General features: G+C 43.5%; 1 protein-coding gene across 14 annotated transcripts in view; it reads left to right on the top strand.

Moving 5' to 3' along the window:
* AKAP13 (A-kinase anchoring protein 13) overlaps window positions 1-20,273 on the top strand; it is a 330,778-nt gene that overhangs the window by 225,742 nt on the left and 84,763 nt on the right. For all 14 annotated transcript variants that reach the window (XM_073304193.1, XM_073304191.1, XM_073304188.1 and 11 more), the window contains 2 exons: window positions 6,213-6,294; window positions 13,936-14,072. In XM_073304193.1, coding sequence (XP_073160294.1) covers window positions 6,213-6,294; window positions 13,936-14,072 — 219 coding nt within the window. The remainder of the gene's footprint in view (window positions 1-6,212; window positions 6,295-13,935; window positions 14,073-20,273) is intronic.

The following is a 20,273-nucleotide window of genomic DNA, read 5'->3' as shown; positions in this document are numbered from 1 at the left end:
AACTGGAAAGGTCTTGTGGTTACAGGAGCCTCTTCCCCGCTCCCTGTTCAAACTACAGTCATTGATAGCCCTGTCGCTTTTGTTACACTTACTTATTAATATATCCCACAGGCCCTTTTTTGAATACCCGTGCCCCTGGAAACTGGGAGAAATGGCAGTGTTGTTCACTGTACTGTAAGGGTCCGGGCCCTAATCTGGTAAGGATTTATGCACAGACTTAACTTCACGCACTGTGAGTATTTCTACTGAAGTCAAGGGGACAACTCACGGTGCTTAAAGTTAACCACGTGTGCAAGTCATTGCAGGATTTGGCCCATAGTCCTTTCTGGATAACTTGTGGAATGGCTTTTATGTTGCTCTGTTGTTGTCCTTCTGGCCCCACAAGTTTCATGGTTAGCAGTGTATGGGGAAATGAGAAGAGCTTGAAGATAATTTAGGGCAAAAATTGAACAAGTTATGGATGCTGCTGCTATTATGTTGATAGGCAGAATATTTATGGTAATTCAAAGGGTCGCTACTGCCTTGATTTGAGATACCCCCCCCCCCCAATGCAACACCTATTGCATGTCTATGGAACCATGCAGAAAATTCCATTATTGCATTCCCCTTCATGCATGTCCTATTAGATGGTAGCTTTGTTACTGACTGTGGAGGGTCTTGAAAACATAAGGTATTATCTTACTTTTTTTTTTTATCCAGGGGAGGGGTATCCATAATTGGGCCTCTCCCTCAGTTTCTGGTCCAGGAATATACAAATGATGTCTGTGACTTTCCATCATAATTTTAATTCACTTAAAATTTAATTCCAGTGATTTCTGCAAATTCCTCAGATGAAATAATAAGGACCCTGGGATATTTCCATGAATGTGAGGGCAGGACTAAGGTTTGCATTTGTTTAACATAAAACTCATTGCACAATTTCTGAATATTAATCGAATGAGAAAAACATTTGAAGTAAAATAGTATCTTATTTAAAATCAGAAAAATTCTCAAGTAACTTTTGTTCAACTATATTTGTTCTCCATTAGACATTTCAGATCTTTTTTCTAGTGCTAATTAATACTCAGGTATCCTAAGTACTTACTAATATATCCGCTGAATATAAATGAATAGGTTAACGGTATATATTTTTTTTTCTTTAGAGCCATGTCTCTTTGCGTAGTAGTATCCTGCTCTGAGTTGAAAGACAGAACTCAAAGGATGGGAGATTTTAAAAAATAAAATAGAGAGAGAAACTTTACTTGTAAATTTAAGACTGTTAAAATAATAAAGAGGGAAAACAAATCACTAGAGATTTTCAAGAAATTAAAGCTAAAATTATCTGGTTCCCTCTTCTTCCGAGATACTTAAATTTAATTTATCACACTGCCAACAAAAGTTGAAAATTGCAAACCTTTTAAATAGTGGAAGGCTTCCTGATGTCCAGATAATGTGTGTAGTTGTAGTTATTCTCATTTTGAGAATAGAATGGAAATGAGACCTTTCTCCATTAAAACATCTTATAGTGGCCCCAACTATCGTATCTTAGTTATTATTACTCACGAGTCGCTCCTTTGGGGAATTTAAGGTATGGTTAAACAGGAGCACTCACTGCTGTCTCACTATGTGGCCAGTGGTGTGCAACCTGAAGAGCTCTGTTGCAATTCAACCTAGCACCATTAACGTGCATGAGTCTTGCCAACAATCCAGCTTTTGATGGCATTTGTTATGACAGCTGTTGATCTTAACGACACTTAACATAACTCTTCTCTTGGAAAGGAAACACTAAGGGCCACACTGACGCACTCCCCAGCAAGAGGGGTAGATGTGAGTGAGAGATGAAGATGGACCTAATCATCTACTGCTTAAGTGCGAGCCCCCTGGGAACGTCTGGTGGCTGTTTGTTTGAAAAGACACAAACTGCAGCAAAAGAGGAAAGTGACAGTGTTTAAAAAGTTATCTGAGAAGAAGTAACAGAGCCAGTGAAGTGGAACATTACTGACTACAGTAAAGGATGTTAGAGAACTCCACTGAGACACATTGATGAGCACAGGAAAAGGGAGGGAGGACGCCACTGTGGATCTTTAAAGTGAAAGATCTCTGTGTTTAGCTGAAAGAAATAAGAGCTGGTGGTCACTAATTGTTCCCACATGGTGCAGAATGTAACTTAACAGCCCCTTTTGTCTAGCAGACTGTCTTATGTCTCCTCTTTCTTTTACTCTGCACAGAGGTTTTGGTATTAAGTTGCTTTGGATTTTATATTAAATGTCTGCAGTAAGTTGGCTCTGAGATTCTGGAAGCCACTGCGCACATGTTCCCTGAAAGAAAAATCTAACAGTGCAATGTTTGCACATCCACACTGGTGCCGGCCTAATTGAGTTTTCTTTGGTACTGAGCTGGCTGCTACTCTGCCATATCCACACTCCAGTCCTGTACATACAGCTTTAAAACAAACAAACAAACAAAACCCTCCGGGATACACTTTTTAATTGTTGTGGAGGAGCTTCCTTGATCCGTTCATTGTCTTAAGCAGGTTCAATCCAGTGTATGTAAAAATACCTGGCTTCCTGCTGACCTTTTCCCGAAAGTCTGCATACTGAAGCTCTGTCCATAGAGAATGCTGCAGATTTTCTGCTGTTAAATGGTGCCATATTATCTCTGCTCCCACACTAGCAAATCAAGATGCAAACCTCTGGCAGCTCAAAATCAACAAGCTATGATCAGTGTGGGTGCAGAGGGAAAGAAGGGCTTTGAATTTTATGTAGAAATCAGTCTGCCTTCCTGTTCCTAGCATCCCTCTTAAAGAAGCAGAAAGACTGGGGCGAATTAGTTTTAGTGATTGATAATGGTTCGGTGTCCATGATAAAATCTCTAAGTTGCGACAGGAAGGTAGAGCTGAGACTGATTTTGTGTGACCAGCCTCACTTGTCTACCCAGTGCTTCAATATTCAGTCACCACTGAATGTAAACTTTGGGCTGGGTTTTGATGAGGATGAAGAGGGGCTCTGGGAAGGAAATTTAAGTGGACAGCCCTTTGTTTTGAGTATGTCTGGATCACCCAGTTTCTGTGATCATCGAGCCGTCTTCTCTCAAATGCTGCTGCTTTGGCTTCTATAGTGTAGAGAGCATTCATTTACACAAGTAGTTTTATTTGTTTTTATATTGGTGCATAATAAATATTCTTCCTATGTTAGTGCTGTTAAATGAATACTTGGGTGTAATATAAAAACAGAATATATCAAATTAGCTCTAAAAGCAGGTGTAACACCAACAGACCCTGGTCATCAGCGGGCAGGATTGAACCAGGGACCTCTGGAGCTTAGTGCATGAGCCTCTACTGCATAAGCTAAAAGCCAACGGCCTCTTAGCTAAGGCTGTAGAGCAGACTCATTTAACCTTCTCTCTCTCCATAAGTGGTCTCAATGCCACTAGATGGGACACACCACCACACCCAGAAGGTGTGTGGGTTACACAGGCTTGTTAAGGTCTCCCTTCAGTAGCACCCTTTCATTACTTACTTTTATTAATTAGTTTTAGAATACAACAGTTTAAATACTTGGAAAAGCCACAGACTAGAGAGGATGGAGCTGGCTGGGTAATGGGGAAAAATCACAAATAATTATCTGTTGAAAAAATTGCCAAAATCTGTAATGAATTTGCAGTGATTTTATTCAACTAACTCTGATAGAAAAAGAGAAAATGATAGATAATGATGTTAATCCAACTTAGTGCAAGTTATTCTGTCTCGTGATCAGTCTCGTGATCAGCTCTGCAAACACCCTGTCTGTTTTCCAAGCATTGTTTGTAGGACAGGACATCGTTGGGTATTATTTTCCTCTCCCTGATGTTGATGTAAATTGGGTGTTATTCCCTTGGTTCTGTGGAGATACACTGGTGTGAAATTGTTGTGAAAGGAGAATCAGGCCCAATATTTGCAAGAGAAGGTTAGGTGCAAGCTAGTATTGAAGGGAGAGACGGTTGGTCCCACACCACAAATAAATGACCACAATGGATTTTCTTCAGAGACATAAGCTTGGGCAAACCTGAATTTATGTTGCCATGTGTGTTTGCAGATAGTTCCTCTAGGTTTGTCAGTGAAAGCCTACGTATCAGTTCCAAAGACATTCTCGTTTGACTTGGAAGAGTGGAAGAATATTGCTATGGTATTTAGCTATCTCTATTGTGATGTTCTTAATTGTGAAATATATGCGTGTAAATCCAGGAATGGATTGATGCAACTTCTCTGTATTGGACACAGCCTATCAACCTTGCTGCCACATTTGTTCCTGCAGAGTTGAATCAGACACTTAAAAAACCCCAATTTCTAACCAGTGCGTATTTAACTTGGTTTATATAATGTTTACAGGCTTTACTAAACCATTTAATTATATGCTGTGCATCAGTGTTTCCCAGGTATTCGATATGTATGAATGGGACTGTGCCAATCCTTTCCCCTCACCCACGTCCACCATGCCTCATGGCCAGTCTATGTGTGTTTAATATTAAATGTCTTGTGTTTTTCATCGTAACCATCACTTAGACTGGTTGCACGTATGTGAAATCTGAAATATTTAAAGGGCTTCTGGTTCCCACTCTATCTTGGATTCTTCTGTGTCCCTCATTACCGTAGTATCTGAGCATCTTTATTGTATCTCCTCAGAATGCGTCCCTGAGGTGCTGTGCTCATTCTGTAGGTGGGGGAACTGAGACACGGAGTGAGTAGTGACTTGCCCAAGGTCTCGCAGGAAGTGGAGCTGGGAATTGAGCCTGGGTCTCCTGAGTCTAAAGCTAGCACTGTAAACACTGTAAAAAGAAAAGGAGGACTTGTGGCGCCTTAGAGACTAACCAATTTATTTGAGCATAAGCTTTCGTGAGCTACAGCTCACTTCATCAGATGCAAGTAAACCTGTAAACACTGTGTCATCCTTCCTGTCCACTCAAGCAGGATCTCTCCCTGATCTTGGGAAATGATCTAGTATGTTTGGTCATTTCATTAGCCATTTAAAACAAACACATATCCTATCACTTTGTGAGTTAATTTTGAGATTCTTTTGGCCCAGGAGGCAATAGGAAAGCCGTATAACATTAGGATTGTTTGTTGTATGTAATTATATTATAGTAAGATTTAGCCAGGACATCAGAGCAGGATGCCTAATGTTTTTCCAGGATGCCTAACACTGATTTTTATTTTATTTTTTTTTACTTCTGTCACTTTACCAGCTGGCTCTGCTATGGCACTGGTCAGTTAAGAGGTGGCAGAAGTCCTAATCTAGTTCCAAACCCACCCTTCTGACGTTCTCTACATTAGTGGCAGAGAGCGCTGAAGTGTGATAAAATATTGCATCATCTTTTTCTTCTCTCTGCTAAGTTCTGAGGATCAATTACAATGGATATTTCAGTCTGCTTGTAGCTTAGGGACAGAACCAGACCTCTGGTGTCAGTCACTGGCAGCAGCGTAATGCCCTGCCCCCAGAAGTTCCCTCTGGTTGTCTCTGCCTCCCTGGCGGCTCCCCCAGCCCTCCCTGCTACAGAACTTTCCAAAGAAAAAGGCCAACCTTTTAATTCAAGTGACCAACAGTTTCGCTCAGTCGTGCCTGATTCCCAGCCGAATCCCAGGACTGCGTTTGACTTTTGGGGAGATTGTTCCTCTCAGCTCCACTTCCCCGTCTGAAGTGTTTGCAGCAGCTGAGGCCCTACCAGCTTCTGAGACCATTCCTCAGAGCTAGACCAAGAAAATCCAAAGGCAAAAGGAAACAGAGGTGGACATTGACACCCAAAGAAGTGGTGTTATCTCACTAAGGGGAATGTCCCCTCCCGTGCAGCAGGAGAAATCATTGTGCTTTTTCCTCACAGTATAGTTAACGCAATCTGTAATTCGGGGAAGTGGAATTAAATTAATTAGGCTGTGGGGGCTGTCTCAAATGGTGGGAACTACTGGGGAGTGGGGAATTCCCCTGCTGCCAGAGACTGACAGGTCTTGTTCTGCCCCCAAGCCTCAAGCAGGCCAAAGTACTCTAGGTAATGGAGCTGTGGACCTTAATACGTTGCTTTCTCAGTGCTGGAAAGTGGAAATGGTCCTAAAAGCTTCAAATCAGCACAGTGCCACTGGTGGGAAAGTTCGGACAGGTCTCCCTGCAGCAAGAGCACTATGCCCTTAAAGCAGGAGCGGTGCACTCCCTAAAATGGCCTCACTGTCGACATTTATTTATTTGGCCTACTTTTTGCTCTTTCAGATAAACCGTGAAAGCTGGTGTTCAATAGAGCCATGTTCAGATCCATCACTGCTGGAGCCGACACAAACTCATGAATCTAGAGGTAAGTAGAACGCTGTGCACCCAATCCCTTTGTTCAAGGAGCTGAGACACCAGCCTCTTTCCTTACAATTAATCTTCTACCAAGGGCTTATCCTTCTTTCCCTCCTTTTCTCTCTCTCCTCTTTCCCATCATCATAAAATAAAAACATGCACAAATGGGCGAAAAGGGCACATGTAATTATTAGCCCATTGTTTCTGTGCTTATATGACTGGTACTGAGACATCCAGCTACGTAGCCCATCTTCTCATGATGCAATTCTGTGTTAAAATATTTTATTCACTCATTTGATTCTTAAATAAAATTTAGAGGCGCATGGGTGTATAGATTATAGCCAAGACTTTAAAAAATGGGTGCCTCAAATTAGGTTCCTAAATCCGTATTGAGGCACCTAAATCAGTAGCCTGCTTTCAAAAGTATGAGGCACCCAGCAGCCTCCATTGATTCCCAGGATTCAAGAAGAAGAAAGGTGGTTCAAAGCCATCTTTCCCACCCCCGCCCCTGAGCAATGCTGAGTTTATGATCATTTATCCTGTTTAATATTTGCCCTTCCTTCCACATGGACAGAAAAACTAGCCTGGCCTGTTTCAGCGCACATTGATATCCCAGATAAGAGGGAACGTTTCCAGTCTTCTAATACTTGTGTTTAAAACAGCATAAATTGGAGTAGTTTTTCTGGTCCCTTAATGGTGGCTTTGAAGTGGACTTTTCTCACAGCAGCCATTTCTTGCTTTTTTTTTTTTTTCATTAAAGAAATTACACTTGAAGAAGGGTTGAGATGTGGAGAAGGAGGGGTATTACCTTGTTTTCAGTGATGAGTTGGAAGATAAGGGTTAACTCTCCTGAGTGTGCATTATTGGCCAACAGCAGCACTCTGGTTAGTGCATTAATGTTCTGCCTCTGCTTCCTGCTGAATAATGCACTTAGACGTGCACTGTCGTGTCATGACACCCCTCGCATCAGATCCCGGAGCGAAGTAGCGAGCTGTCTGGTGGATCCTGGGCATGCTGACCAAGCAACACATTGACTGAAGTATCCATTGCAAATCCATATGTAGTTCGGAAGATTTGTCACCGCAATTCTTTTTATCAAAGATCACAGAGCATTCATGATCAATGTAGTAAAGGTCACGGATTTAGTGACTGCTCCATGATCTTTTATTTAAAAAAAAAACAAACAAACCCTGACATATGAACCACCCCAGCACTGCAACCCTGTTTTTGGGCCAGGTGAGGAGGGAAGGCCGTGGAGCTGGGGTGAGGGGTGGTGGGAGAGGGAGCTGGAGAGCAAGCCCACCCCAAACTCACTTCAGGCGGTGGTGGCTCCTGTGTCCCAGGGCTGGGCCTTGGGGTTGAGAGCAAGCCCACCCTACACTTATCCCGGGCAGCAGTGGCTCCTGTGGGGTTGGGCCCCGCTCCCTGCTGTGTGTGTTGCAATTTGGCTCATGGAGTCACAGAGCTGCTGAGGTTTGGCCCTGCCACCCTTCTGTCACAACCTACCTGGAGCCTTCCTGCATGGAAGTCACAGCTAAACAGAGAAGTTAGAGTATCTGTGATGTTTTCAGCAAAGTGACAAACCTGCAGCCCTAACTATATGTCTGCAGTTTCCTGAGGTGGCAACATAATTGTCCTGATGAAGTCTCACAACAGTCTAGTGTCTGCCCAAGCTCATGCATTCCTTCAATTGAAACTTCATCATCTGCTTCAAAAATGTGAGATGTTTCTTAAGTGAAATTAGTTAAACTATTTTTTTCATTGAGGATACAGCCTTGAATCTCACTCTCTGTGCCAGACCAAAATGTTGTTAAGAGGGGGTGATGTGGATAGTTAAGTGACCAGGGGTCTATCCAGGTTCAGCTTCTGGCCCCTATTAGATAAAATAAAACTCTTTTAAAAACTAGACTTTCCCTGGGGAAACACTTGACAGTAATCCACCATATCAGTGAGATAATAAGCATAATCTAAACAGTCAATAATTCCACTCCTGAGTCCCCCCAGATTGATGGGCAGTAGCAAGCATCAATCCTTTCATTGCCTTCCTGTCTCTTATTACGTCAGTTTAAGCTCCTTGCGTGCATTTTCAAAGTTCATCTGAATTTCACCCCCATTTACGTCTCCTAATAATCCTATCTCTTAGCTGCTTCTTCTGTCTCCTTTTAACCACCCTCAGCTATATTTTCTTTCAAATGTCCTGCTATGCTTAGAACGGCCTAGCACTCCCCAGGTGCACTCAGCCTCCTCTTTCAGTTGCACTTCTTTCATGAGTCCTTCCAACGTGGCTTGCCATCTTTTGCATATGTGGTTTCCCTATGGATTGTATTTGCCTCTGTGAAGTTGATTTTCAATTCCTCAAGGCAGAGCCTGTGTTCTCTGTGTGTTTGCAAAATGCCTTTACACGTAGCACTCCATTACTCCATAAATAATGAAAACAGGGCACACCAAATCTACCACTGATCTGACTGTGGGAGTGTTGGTGTTACCGTCTCTGAAGCCAGTGTATGTACTCCAGCTTCTTCGCTTCTGTCCCTTTCTGAAGTGGTGTGGTTACTGCACAAACGCTTCCAGGATCACAGTAGCAACACAGCTCCTGACTGAGCTGCAATTCTGCGGGATGGGCGGAGGGACAAGGAAGAATGCAGGTGTGTCTCTCCCCTTTAGGCAAAGGTCTGACAGAATGTGACAGAGATGAAACCAATAGAGTTCTGCAGACATTAACTTAACAACCAGTAGAATTCAATATTACTGCAGAGGGCATTCTGCGCCAAAAATTAAAAATTCTGCGCACAATATTTTAAAATTCTGCAAGTTTTATTTGTCAAATAAATGTGGAAGCTCCATCATGGCATTAGGGAGCACAATCCACTGGCTGCACAGAGATAGGAGATCTCAGACTCTGCTGTGAGGTTGCACCCAACTCTGACACAGTGCAAGTAACGGGCCTGCCCCAGAAACACCCCGCGGCCCTGCCCCTCCATACCAGGTGTGGGCAGGCAGGCCCAGCAAGGCAGGATCCAAGTGTGGAGAGGCTTAGTGTGGGGGGGGGGGGCAGGTGTGGGTTGAGAGGGTTCTGTGTGGGGCAATCTGGGTGTGGGCAGCTCAGTGGGGGAACCAGGACTGGGGGGGATCTGGATGCACAGGGGCTTGTTGAGGCGTTCTAGGTGCAACTGTAATAGGACACTGCAGGGGGGTCCAGGTGAAGGTGGCTGGGGCTCAGCGGGGGGGACAACTAGGTGTAGGGGGGATAGAGCTCAGCGGGGGGTGCAGATGTGGGGAGCTCTGGAAGGGATCCAGATGCTGGGGGGAGTGGGACTCAGTAGAGTGGGGCTCTAGGTGTGGGTGGTTGGGGTTCAGTAGGGTGGGGATTCGGGTGTGGAGGGCTCGTTGGGGATTCGGGTGTGGGGTGCTCCAAGTGCTGGGGGAGTGGGGCTCGTCGGGGGGGTTCTGGGTGTGGGCGGGGTGAGATAGGGCGGGAGGGTCTGGGTATGAGGTGGTCTCGATGCCTAGAGGTTGGGCAGATGCAGGAGCAGCTCCCTGTATAGTGATCCCTGCCCCTGCAGCTGAGAAGCAATGGTTGCAGGAAGTGTGGGATGGGGGGGAGTTTGCACAGCTTCCTACAGCTGGGGGAGAAATCAGGGGGTGAGTTTGATGCGGCCCCGGATGCTGTGCAAGGGAAGAGGAAGTCCCGTCCTCCTCAGCCCAGCCGGGACTATCAGCTGAGCCCAGTGCAGGGTGGTAGCCACCAGCCGTGTCTTCCCCAGTCCCTCCCCTTGCCCCACAGTGATTTACTTCTCTGCCGGCTGCCCTGGGCACTCAAAACATGCTGCTGGGGAGGATTGCATGACAGCTCATGTGGCTTCCCTTTGCTTCCCCATCCAAAAGTCATTTTTCTGCAGGGAAGCAAAGAAATCTGTGGGGCACATACATTCTGTGCATTTGCAGTGGCACAGAATTTCTCCAAGAGTGCAGTATGGAATTGAATCCTATCAAATTTGCTAGTAGAGCCAGAGCTCACTTAAATTTTATAGGATCATTAAAAACAACCAGCTATAGAAAGGTTTCAGAGTAGCAGCCATGTTAGTCTGTATTCGCAAAAAGAAAAGGAGTACTTGTGGCACCTAAGAGACTAACACATTTATTTGAGCACGAAAGCTTATACTCAAATAAATTTGTTAGTCTCTAAGGTGCCACAAGTACTCCTTTTCTTTTCACCTATAGAAAGGTTCTCATTTAATATTCTTATAAAAAACATATAGGTTGCTTGAATACATTGAGATCTATGATTTTCCCCATGGATCTCAGTGTAAGCATTCAGTTAGAGGGCTAGGCCTTCTCCCTCCTTTAACTCTCCCCCATTTTGACGGGATGATGCTGTGTTAATTCTGTGCAGTGAACTGCTTGGAATTTTCCTTCCCATGGGTTTTTAGTTTGATTTGTATTTGTCTCCATATGATGCACATAAAAATGCACCCAGTGTCATTTTATTTTCATATGCGTCGCCATGGAGAGAGAGACACACACACATGTATGAGCAGAGTTAAACTATAAATCATTTACCCGCAGTAAGTACATGACGTATATGTGATGAGAGTCATCCATCTAGTTCTGTTAAGGCATTGTCATAGTGTCGTCACCAGGGCTTATCAGATTATGGTGTAGGAGTGTGGAGTCCCAAATTGTGCAACATGTGTACAGTTTAAAAAAATCAATAAATACAGTGCCCCTGAGAAGGGGAGAGAATTCTTCCAAACAGCCTTTGGATTTGGAAAGTTCGCAGCACAGCTGGGATGAGGTATGTGTCAGGTTCCTCCTCCCCCCATTGTTTCTTGAAAGAAAGAAACTCCTTCCTCTTCCACCCTCTCATGCCCCTCTGTTGGCCCTGCAGTCCGGTTTAATGCCTGTTCTGATTTATTTTCTGGGCGAGGTATCCGTCCATTGGCGAATCTGGAGCTTCCCTGTGAATTTTCCATCAGAACGTCTCTGGGCCTGTTTGTTTTTCCGTCTGGAATGTGGACATGCTCTGTTAAACTGCCAGCTGGATTGACCGGGATGTTGGCTCTCAGTCTGTTACCGCTTCTCTTTTTTCCTTTTCTCTCTTCCCCCCACGAAGTTGTGGAAAAGAGGTTCAGATTTTCCGGGTTACTGAAAGGGGAGAAGGAGTGGGGAACAGCCACACCTAGTACAATAAGTACTTTTCCTTTTCTCTGTGGTTTGGAAACTCCTCTCTGGATTATTGGTGTTTCCAGCCTTATTTTCGTTCTTGAGCATAATTACAGTACCACAGGGAACATCTTAATCTCCATTAGTGGAAAACCGTTTTCTAGGGAAGCATTCGTTGTATCTGAGTGCTTTCAAAAGAGCATTTTTTTCATACTCTTTGAACTTTCCACTATTCTTCTTTTGCGCAATAACTATCAAGCTGTCTCCATTTCCCACTAGCCGCCAGGGGACACAGATGGAAATAGGTGGACCCATGCTGTTCCTGGATGTAATGACTCAGTGCTGGTGCCAGGGGCGGATGGTTGGCTGTTTAGTGCTCTCTCTCCACCACCACCAAAAGCCAAGCATGTCACTACCACAACATAGTCATCCCTCAGTGACTCAGTAGACGATACAGTGCAGCCAGCCTTCATTTTGGCATCTCTTCTCCTGTCACATACTCACTGAGTGAACTCCCCTCGATCAGCTGAGAAGTACTGAGTTTACATGCACTATTTAGCTAGAGTTGAATTTTGAATTAGGACCATGTGAACATAGGCTCGTGGGAGACTTTTGCAGTGCAACTTGCTTGGAAATTGTTTCCTCTGATAGTCCTTATCCCCTGTGCAGAGGCTGGCTACAGCTGGTGTAATAATATTTGTATTACCGTAGCACCTAGGACACCTACTTATTGTCCAGGACCCTGTTGTGCTAGGCGCTGTACAAACACAGGAGCAATAGATGGTCCCTGCTCCAAGAGGCTTACTATTGAAGTAGAGCTGTCGGGGGCAGGTTCAGCCCCAGGCTGGCCCAAGGTAGAGACAAAGGTGGCTTATGGCTACTCTCCCCACCCCAAACCCACCTCAGCTACACAGAGTATAAGTATGACACAGCTGAGGGTTGTGCACGATAGATGTAATTTAAAAGTGAATACATGTTTCATTCAAGCAGATACCATCAAAATGTGTTTATCTGCCTAAGTTACGGCCAGATGTTTAACTAAAACAATATTTTAGTTAAAAATATTTTTATGGAAAATTGGTTTTTTTGCTAAAATGAAAATGTTCATAGAAAGTGCCTGCTTTTCTCAACGATTTTCAATTTTTTTCATAAAAATAGAAACTAAATTGTTAGGTTTTTGGCTAAACATTTTTTGGTTGCCAAAGGCTGAAGATATTTTGATTTTCAGGTTTTGAGTTTTTGAATGAAATGTTGACATTTTGCACTGAAATATCAACAACTAACGTTTTTGTTAGCTTTTAAAAAAATTATGGAGGGGAGGTAATCCCTTTCAGATCAGCTGTACTCTAGGTGTTCATCCTGGGTTCAGCACGAGGATAATGAAAGGTAGAGGCAATTTGTGAAAACATGCATTAGGTTGAAATGGATCTATTTTTAATTTATAAAATGTCTCTAACGATCAAATTCCAGGTGCAAGTACAAAATTTAAAAAATACATGAATTCTAAATAACTTAATCTCTTAAGAGAGCCTACCTTTCTCCAAGATGTGGGAAATCATCCTCAAATTCTCCTGCTAAGCACAAAATAAATCCTAACCTTGGCTTTAAGGAATTAAATGGAATTGACTTTCTCTGATATTGAGAAAGAGGAGCACACGTTTCACTCACAGATGCTTTATGCCTAGTGAATATGAGCCTAATTCTGCTCTCATTTAAGTCAGAGGTAAGCCCCTTATTGAGTTCAATGGAGTCTGAATTGGTCCCCAAATGTATACTGTATATGTATCGGCAGCATATACTACAGGTACGAATATGTGTTTTTCATGGCATGTTGATTTTACACAGATGCACTTGTGCCGCTTCAGGTATATCTACCCAGCAGCTGGGAGGGTGATTCCCACCTTGGATAAACATACATGCACGAGCTCTGCTTGCTAAGAATAGCAGTGTGGCCACTGCGTCACAAGCAGCGGCTTGGCCTAGCCACCCAAGTATGTAGCCAGGGGTTCGGATGGGATTGTCCTTGTACAGCTAGCCCAAGCTGTTGCCTGTGACACTGTGGCCACACAGCTAATTTTAGTGCACTAGCTGTAGCAGAGCTGGCGTGTGTATGTCTGTCTGTGCTGGAAATCACCCTCCCACATGCTGTGTAGACAGACTCTGGGAAGTGCTAAAGAAGGCATTCTAAACTGTTGAATAAAATGTTAAAAGCCTGCTCTGACTTTCTGGGAGGTGCACGCAGAGTGTGACACAAACACTTGTTTGTAAAGTGGGTTGCACACTTGTGGCCTGTGTAAATAAGTCAATAGCAAGTAGCTGACGTGACCAGTGCTGCTGTCCACAACCAGTTGCAGGTATGATGCCCTCTCTAGTGATTTTATGGAGTTCGTTTTTGTACCTCAGCAAAAATGAGAGGTGGGTGCATGTGACTGCAAAAGAAAAGGCCAGGTTGTCACTCACTCTGGTGTTTTGTTGTTTGTTTCCCCAGAATGTGAACATTTCCTGGAGGATGGGCTGAGTGGAGACTGTGCCTCATCGCAGGGTGTCCTGAAAAGAGAAACTGGAATCGAGTCTGAACTCTTCCCTTTGCCTGGCGATGGGATGGATGATATCGTCTTTGGAAAGGTAGGGCTGTCTCAGAAGGCCAGCTTACCGCTCTGGGGGGCCTTGATCCGGACGACCCTCCCCATTGATTTTGGGGGAGTTCTGCCTATGTAACGACTGGTGATAAGTAACTGGAACTTGTGTAGCTACAGCTACAATAATGCTCAAGAGGGACATGTTTGCTGTGGTTTGCACAAGGGTTGTTGATTTCCAGCAGGGTTCCTTAAAGGGCAATAATTTGATTTTAACTTTCTGCAGATCAATCAAACACAACCGGAAGAGTTGAAAAGGTACACTTTCTTTCAAGGCCTCTAATAAGGGTTGCACAGAGGCTGTGAAATCCAGTGTTACAAATGTTACATTTTCTCCTACAAACAGAGACCTCCTGCAAAGCACTGAGCTTTCCATTGGCCTCCTCGGTACTGTATACTATGGTTTTTTGGAGAACCAGTGTGATTCCATCACTTCAGTGAGAGTATGTGAAAAGGAAGAAAACACTCACTCTGGATACGGAGGGCCAGTTGAACAGTGCTGAGTGGCATGGTAACATTGCCAGGCAGTAGCAATATAAGTGACCGTAATAGCTCTAGTTCTTGGATGTTTTTGAGTGACTGTGCTTCCAGTTTGCTGTGGGGCCCAAACATCCCCAGAGTCATCATTGGCCTGATGAGGATGAGGGTGAAAACCAAGATACAAGATCAGACTCTTAAATATGAGTTGGTTTGTTTCAGAATCTGCCTTGGGTCTACTGCTTCCTGGACCAGGACAGCCTGGTATATCTTGAGAAGCAGAAACCACCCACCCTCAAATACTTCCAGCTGACCAATTTATAATGTTAAGCTGTTTGCCGTCACCCACTCTACCTGGTGAAAGGATAGCATAGCAGGTGAAAGGGTGCCTCAGGAAAAAATGGCTCCAGAATGAGAAGGCTTGCTAGGCTCCTGTGAACAACCATCTGTGTGTGTATAGTGAAGCTTAGAATTCTTCACAGATTGTTATTTATCATCTGTAGCCATCCCATGTCTACCTGCTATGCAGACATGTGTTTCCTGTCTTGAGTAACGGGAAGTTGGGGCAATTTTCATGCAAACTTCCAGAGAAATGCATTTAACAAACTGAATGTCTCCTTTGGTTAAATCAAGGCAGATGATGGCGAACGTTTTCCAACAGAATGGGAAAGATCACGGCCTGGGCTAAGTGATCTCATGTGCTATAAATGCACTGGAAAGTCACCGTTAATGAAGTGGCAGGGCGTGGAGCTCACCAGCCTTTCCCTTTCCCATCTCACTCGCGAAATGAAGGAGGGGTGACTTGTCTCTATACAGGGCTTTGCTCCGGGCAGAGCAGAGCATTGTCTCCAATTATCCCATTCAGGGAGTTGCACGAGTTACAGAGTTCAGCATTGCTCATTATTTGAGTCTGATCTTAATAACGTTGTTCATGGAGGTGGCAGTGGGGAGTTAAAGTATATAACGGCAAAACGTTTTACTTCCCCCCCATGTTATAGGGTGTGTTTACCAAAATATAACCCACAAAAATGGAGTCTCAAAATGACACAGTAATCCAAAATGGCAGGAGTGTCACAGGAGAAGGAAACATCAAGGTGCGGGGCCGAGGGAAGTGTGCATGTGGGATATATGATTTTTTGATGGCTCCGTTACAGCAACAGGGCAAGTACTGAGATCATTGTTTCATTTGCAGAATGGGAAGCTCTTATCAAATCAGTATTCTGAGTCTTTCCCATTATGCAGTGTATTGCATCTAGGGATGAGTACAACTGAAAAGGTTTAGCAATTTAGTTTGGAAGCTTATTCAAACCTGAAATGACTTACTTGACCTCTGCCTTACAAGCACTTTTGTCTCCCCATTGCTAACCCTCCAAATCTAAACAGAAGGGTTCCCTTTTCCCTGTCTCTCTCCTTCCTATATGTCTGGCACCTCTTTACTACATTTGTGCCTCTGTCCATTGTATATTTATAAATACCAGAAGCTTTCATCAATACCATTAAGCTTTCAGTAGCTTTTTCTGGTTTTCATTTATCTTTTTTTCCAAGAGATTGGAATTAGAGATGGGAAAAATCAGTTTTAAAAAGAAAGTGTTTTTGAACATGCATTCAAATGAGGGCTGAACTCAATCAGATGGCATTTGTGACCATGTTTGCTCATTTTTCACAAACATTAGTACCAGCATGTTTTGTCCATAAATAAGTTTTCAAAATGGAAAGTGCTGTGAATATTGACATATTTCAGAGAAATGATGGTGAAAATATGCATTTACACAAGTATTGATGTTTGAATGGCCATCTTGAAAGTGTGTGTGGGTTTGGGAGTCATCCAGCTCTGGAGCACAGCCAAGATCATGTAACTTAGGTGACCAAAGACACAGCATAAATAGAGAGCTATTCATAGCAAATCCTGAGTGGTAGTCACAGCAAATAGTTTATGAGCTACCCATAATGTTCACGGAACTCATTCAGCAAATGTTGTAAACGTAAAAATCAGAATCTGCTCACTGCCCTGCTTCTTGTCAGGTTTGTACACAAACAGCAAGGGGTTAAATTTATTAAGTATATCCTAGACCATTCTCTCAATTCAGGTCCCAAATGTTGATGAGTTCTTGTTTAGGAATTGAAGATTAAGGGCTTGTCAAAACTACCCACCTGAATTGGTGGGCAGTGATCGATCCAGCGGGGGTTGATTTATCACGTCTAGTATAGATGCGATAAATGAACCGCTGAGGGCTCTTCCTTCGAGTCCGGTATTCCACCAGAACAAGGAGCGCAAGCGGAGTCAATGGGAGAGCATCAGCTGTCGACTTCAAGTTGCAGTGGGGGAGGTTTAGATTGGATATTAGGAAAAACTTTTTCACTAAGAGGGTGGTGAAACACTGGAATGAGTTACCTAGGGAGGTGGTAGAATCTCCTTCCTTAGAGGTTTTTAAGGTCAGGCTTGACAAAGCCCTGGCTGGGATGATTTAACTGGGAATTGGTCCTGCTTTGAGCAGGGGGTTGGACTAGATGACCTTCTGGGGTCCCTTCCAACCCTGATATTCTATGATTCTATGACTTACCGCAGTGAAGACAACACGGTAAGTAGATCTAAGTACGTCGACTTCAGCTACACTATTCAAGTAGCTGAAGTTGCGTATCTTAGATCGACCCCCGCTTGGTAGTGTAGACAAACTCTAATTTGTGCAGGGGAGAGAGACTATCAAAATACAGGCAGGTCAGGCTAGAAATTCTGTGACATGTGCACACCAGTTCTTATGTATCAGGGTCTGTGTTAAATTTATAGGAAATACTGCGGAAAAGGTGCAAGGATAAAAAAAAATAGAGTGGAAAGTGGAGAGACTGAAAAATAAATACAGAGTTAATTTAAAAAAAGGAACAAAGAAGAGAGAAAAATCCTAGTGAACAAGCACAGCGTACACTGTAGATCATCTGCTTATAGCCTGTCTTTCTTAGAACTAGTGAGGTAGTTCTGTCCCTAGTAATGAGCACAGGCTTCCCTTTATCCAGGTCAATATTGTTTTAATTGAATTGCGGTGGAGTTGGGGGGAAGAGGAATACATTTAAACTATAGAAGAAAAAAGTTTGTAAACTACTTGTGTGAACAACAACAAAAACCCAAACAAAACAAAGAGCATGTGAGGGTCTCAAAACCTCGAGCACTTTGATTTTGCCCCATTCCTGATTATTATTATTCTAAAGTTCCTGTTTTTCCTTTGCATGGAGTTACACTTGAACTGCTTGCTGCAGCAGCTGTTTGCTGCATGAAACGTCCATTCTTCATAGCAAGAGTTACTATACAAATACTCAGTGAAGTGAACGATAGCACTGGCTGGAAATCCAATATTAGTTGTTTACTATAGTCAGGAAACTGTAGGCAGAGCAGGGCCATGGCTATATGGAGCCTCCTGTGAACATCGGAAATTCTTGTAGTCTCCACAAGATTGTTAACATCTCATCCATTTTAAGCCCTGCTTCTGTTCAGGGGCTCCAGAGGCTTGAGGTCCTCTGAGCAGTCCATCTCTGTGAGATGCCTGGGACTGCAACTGACTATAGGTGTGTGTATATATGTTCTCATTACTGTGTGTTTTACCCATCTCCTATATTGTTCTGATTGGCACATGCAGGGTTGAGCATCACGCTCCAAAGAAACAAGAGCTTCTCAGTTAGAGGCCCTATCATCAAAGCACGACTTGTTTCTTCAGATACTTTGCAGTTGCTGGCATCCAAGAGTCATTTACACAATGAGCCCTAAGACTCCAGCAAAATGTCAGGCTCTATTCTAGTGTTTATTCCCATAGCCTAGTCATCCTCCTCCTCCTTCTCTAAAGAGCTATCTATGCAGTAGGCAGATATTGCAACATTCTCTTCTGTGAATGATTAATGTTGTCTAAGGTAATTTCCTGTCGTCTGTGTAACTCTATCTTCCTGGGGCATAACTAGTATTGCTTGCTCATATTAGCTTTTAAGCTCCCATTGACACTTAAAGTCACTATGTAGCTTGTGAACCTGCCCTTGCAAATATTATTAAGCAGATTACCTCTGAGAACCAGAGGTCACACCTGAGACTCTATTCCTTATCTTTTTTGAGCCACACAGCAGTCTTACAATTACAAGCTGTGGTACACTGCATACAACTAGAAAAGGAAGAGAAATCCTGTGGAGTATATCCTAAAGCTTCCAATCTTGCACATAGTTGGGCAGTAGACAGGGAGTCAGTGATACATAGAGATGTACAATGATCATTTTCATGAGTAGACAGTTTGGCCTTCACTTCCCAAAATGCTAATATGATTTAGGGTTCTCCCAAAGACTTCCTCATGGGTGATGGCCCCATCTCACTAATTTTCTTTTCCTTCATCTATGATCTCTTTCTTTTCCCCAGAAGCTTCCACACTCCCCTGAACAACAGCATAAACAAAACAAAGGAAACTGTCTGTTTCTAAATTTAATGTTAAGACCCTCCCATTTGTTGGCACATATTAAGACCACATGACATTATTCTGGGGTTTTAAAATTCCCATCACCTTAATTAATCTGCTGTCCTTAAAAAGTTCCCAGGAGCTAGTGTATGATGATGTGGGATTTTGTTTTTTTAATTAGCTAACACTTGGGAGCCACGGTCATTGCTAGTTTAGTAATCACCCCCAACAGTGGGTCATCAGCAGGGTTAGAATTGAGCACCTCAGTTCATTAGCTGGAAGAAATAGTGGTCTGGACCTGCCACTACAGTGGGGTTGCATAGCACAGTTTACAAGTTCTGTTAACATAGATTTTTTTTTTTTTATCTACTGTGATGGCTAAATTAAAAAAAAAAAACCCTCTGTGTAGTGGTGGTGATGAATAGCTTATGACTATAAGGGCTTGTGATATTGAGAGGTTCCAGTGTTGTGTTGTGTGTGTTGCTTTCTGCGTTTGCATCATTATCTAGGGAATTTACATGCAACCGATAAGTGAGGCTAAAAGAGGATGTTTTGTTAATGGAGTGGAGGGACATTTTCTGCATTCCAAGTTTTGAAATTTTGTACAGGTTTTTCCAACATGATGATTCCCATCCACATGTACAATCCCCTGTGCTGTACCATTCTCGTTTTTAAGCACTCAGTTATCATTGTTATTCCTAGTGCAGCTCTTATGGCTTTCTAATTAGCTATTCAAATTAGGGAGAGTAGACATGATGGGTCTAGTCCAGAGATCGACAACCTTTGGTACACGGCCTGTCAGGGAAATCCGCTTGCGGGCCGGGCCGGTTTGCTTACCTGCAGCGTCCGCAGGTTCGGCCGATCGGAGATCCCACTGGCCACGTTTCGCTGCTCCAGGCCAATGACGGCCTACATGCCAAAGGTTGCCCGATCCCTGCCCTACTTGCTTTTCGGCAAACAAGAAGTTAACTTCCTTAGACCGTGCGGATTACAGTCTGGGTTTAGGAAGGAAGGCCCAATCAGGCTTCCACACGCTAAGAACAGCTTGTTAAGGAAAGGAAGGTGCTTGAGAAGCCAGGAACCAACACTCCATTGTCTTGGGAATGGGCTGTCACCCAGACTCTGCTCTGAGTGTGTTTTTTTTAGTTTACGTAAAACCATGTTTTGTGTCTCTAATTGTAACTGTAACCCTCAAAACTTGAAGAATAAATTTGAGCAGGAAACCTTTTTGGCTGACAGATTGTTTCTTCCATTACTGAAACAACAGCCCACTCCAACAGATATTTTAAAGG

Source organism: Lepidochelys kempii, chromosome 10 (genome assembly GCF_965140265.1).
Source record: "Lepidochelys kempii isolate rLepKem1 chromosome 10, rLepKem1.hap2, whole genome shotgun sequence".
Taxonomy (NCBI): Eukaryota; Metazoa; Chordata; order Testudines; family Cheloniidae; genus Lepidochelys; species Lepidochelys kempii.
This window is presented reverse-complemented; position numbering and strand designations above follow the sequence as displayed.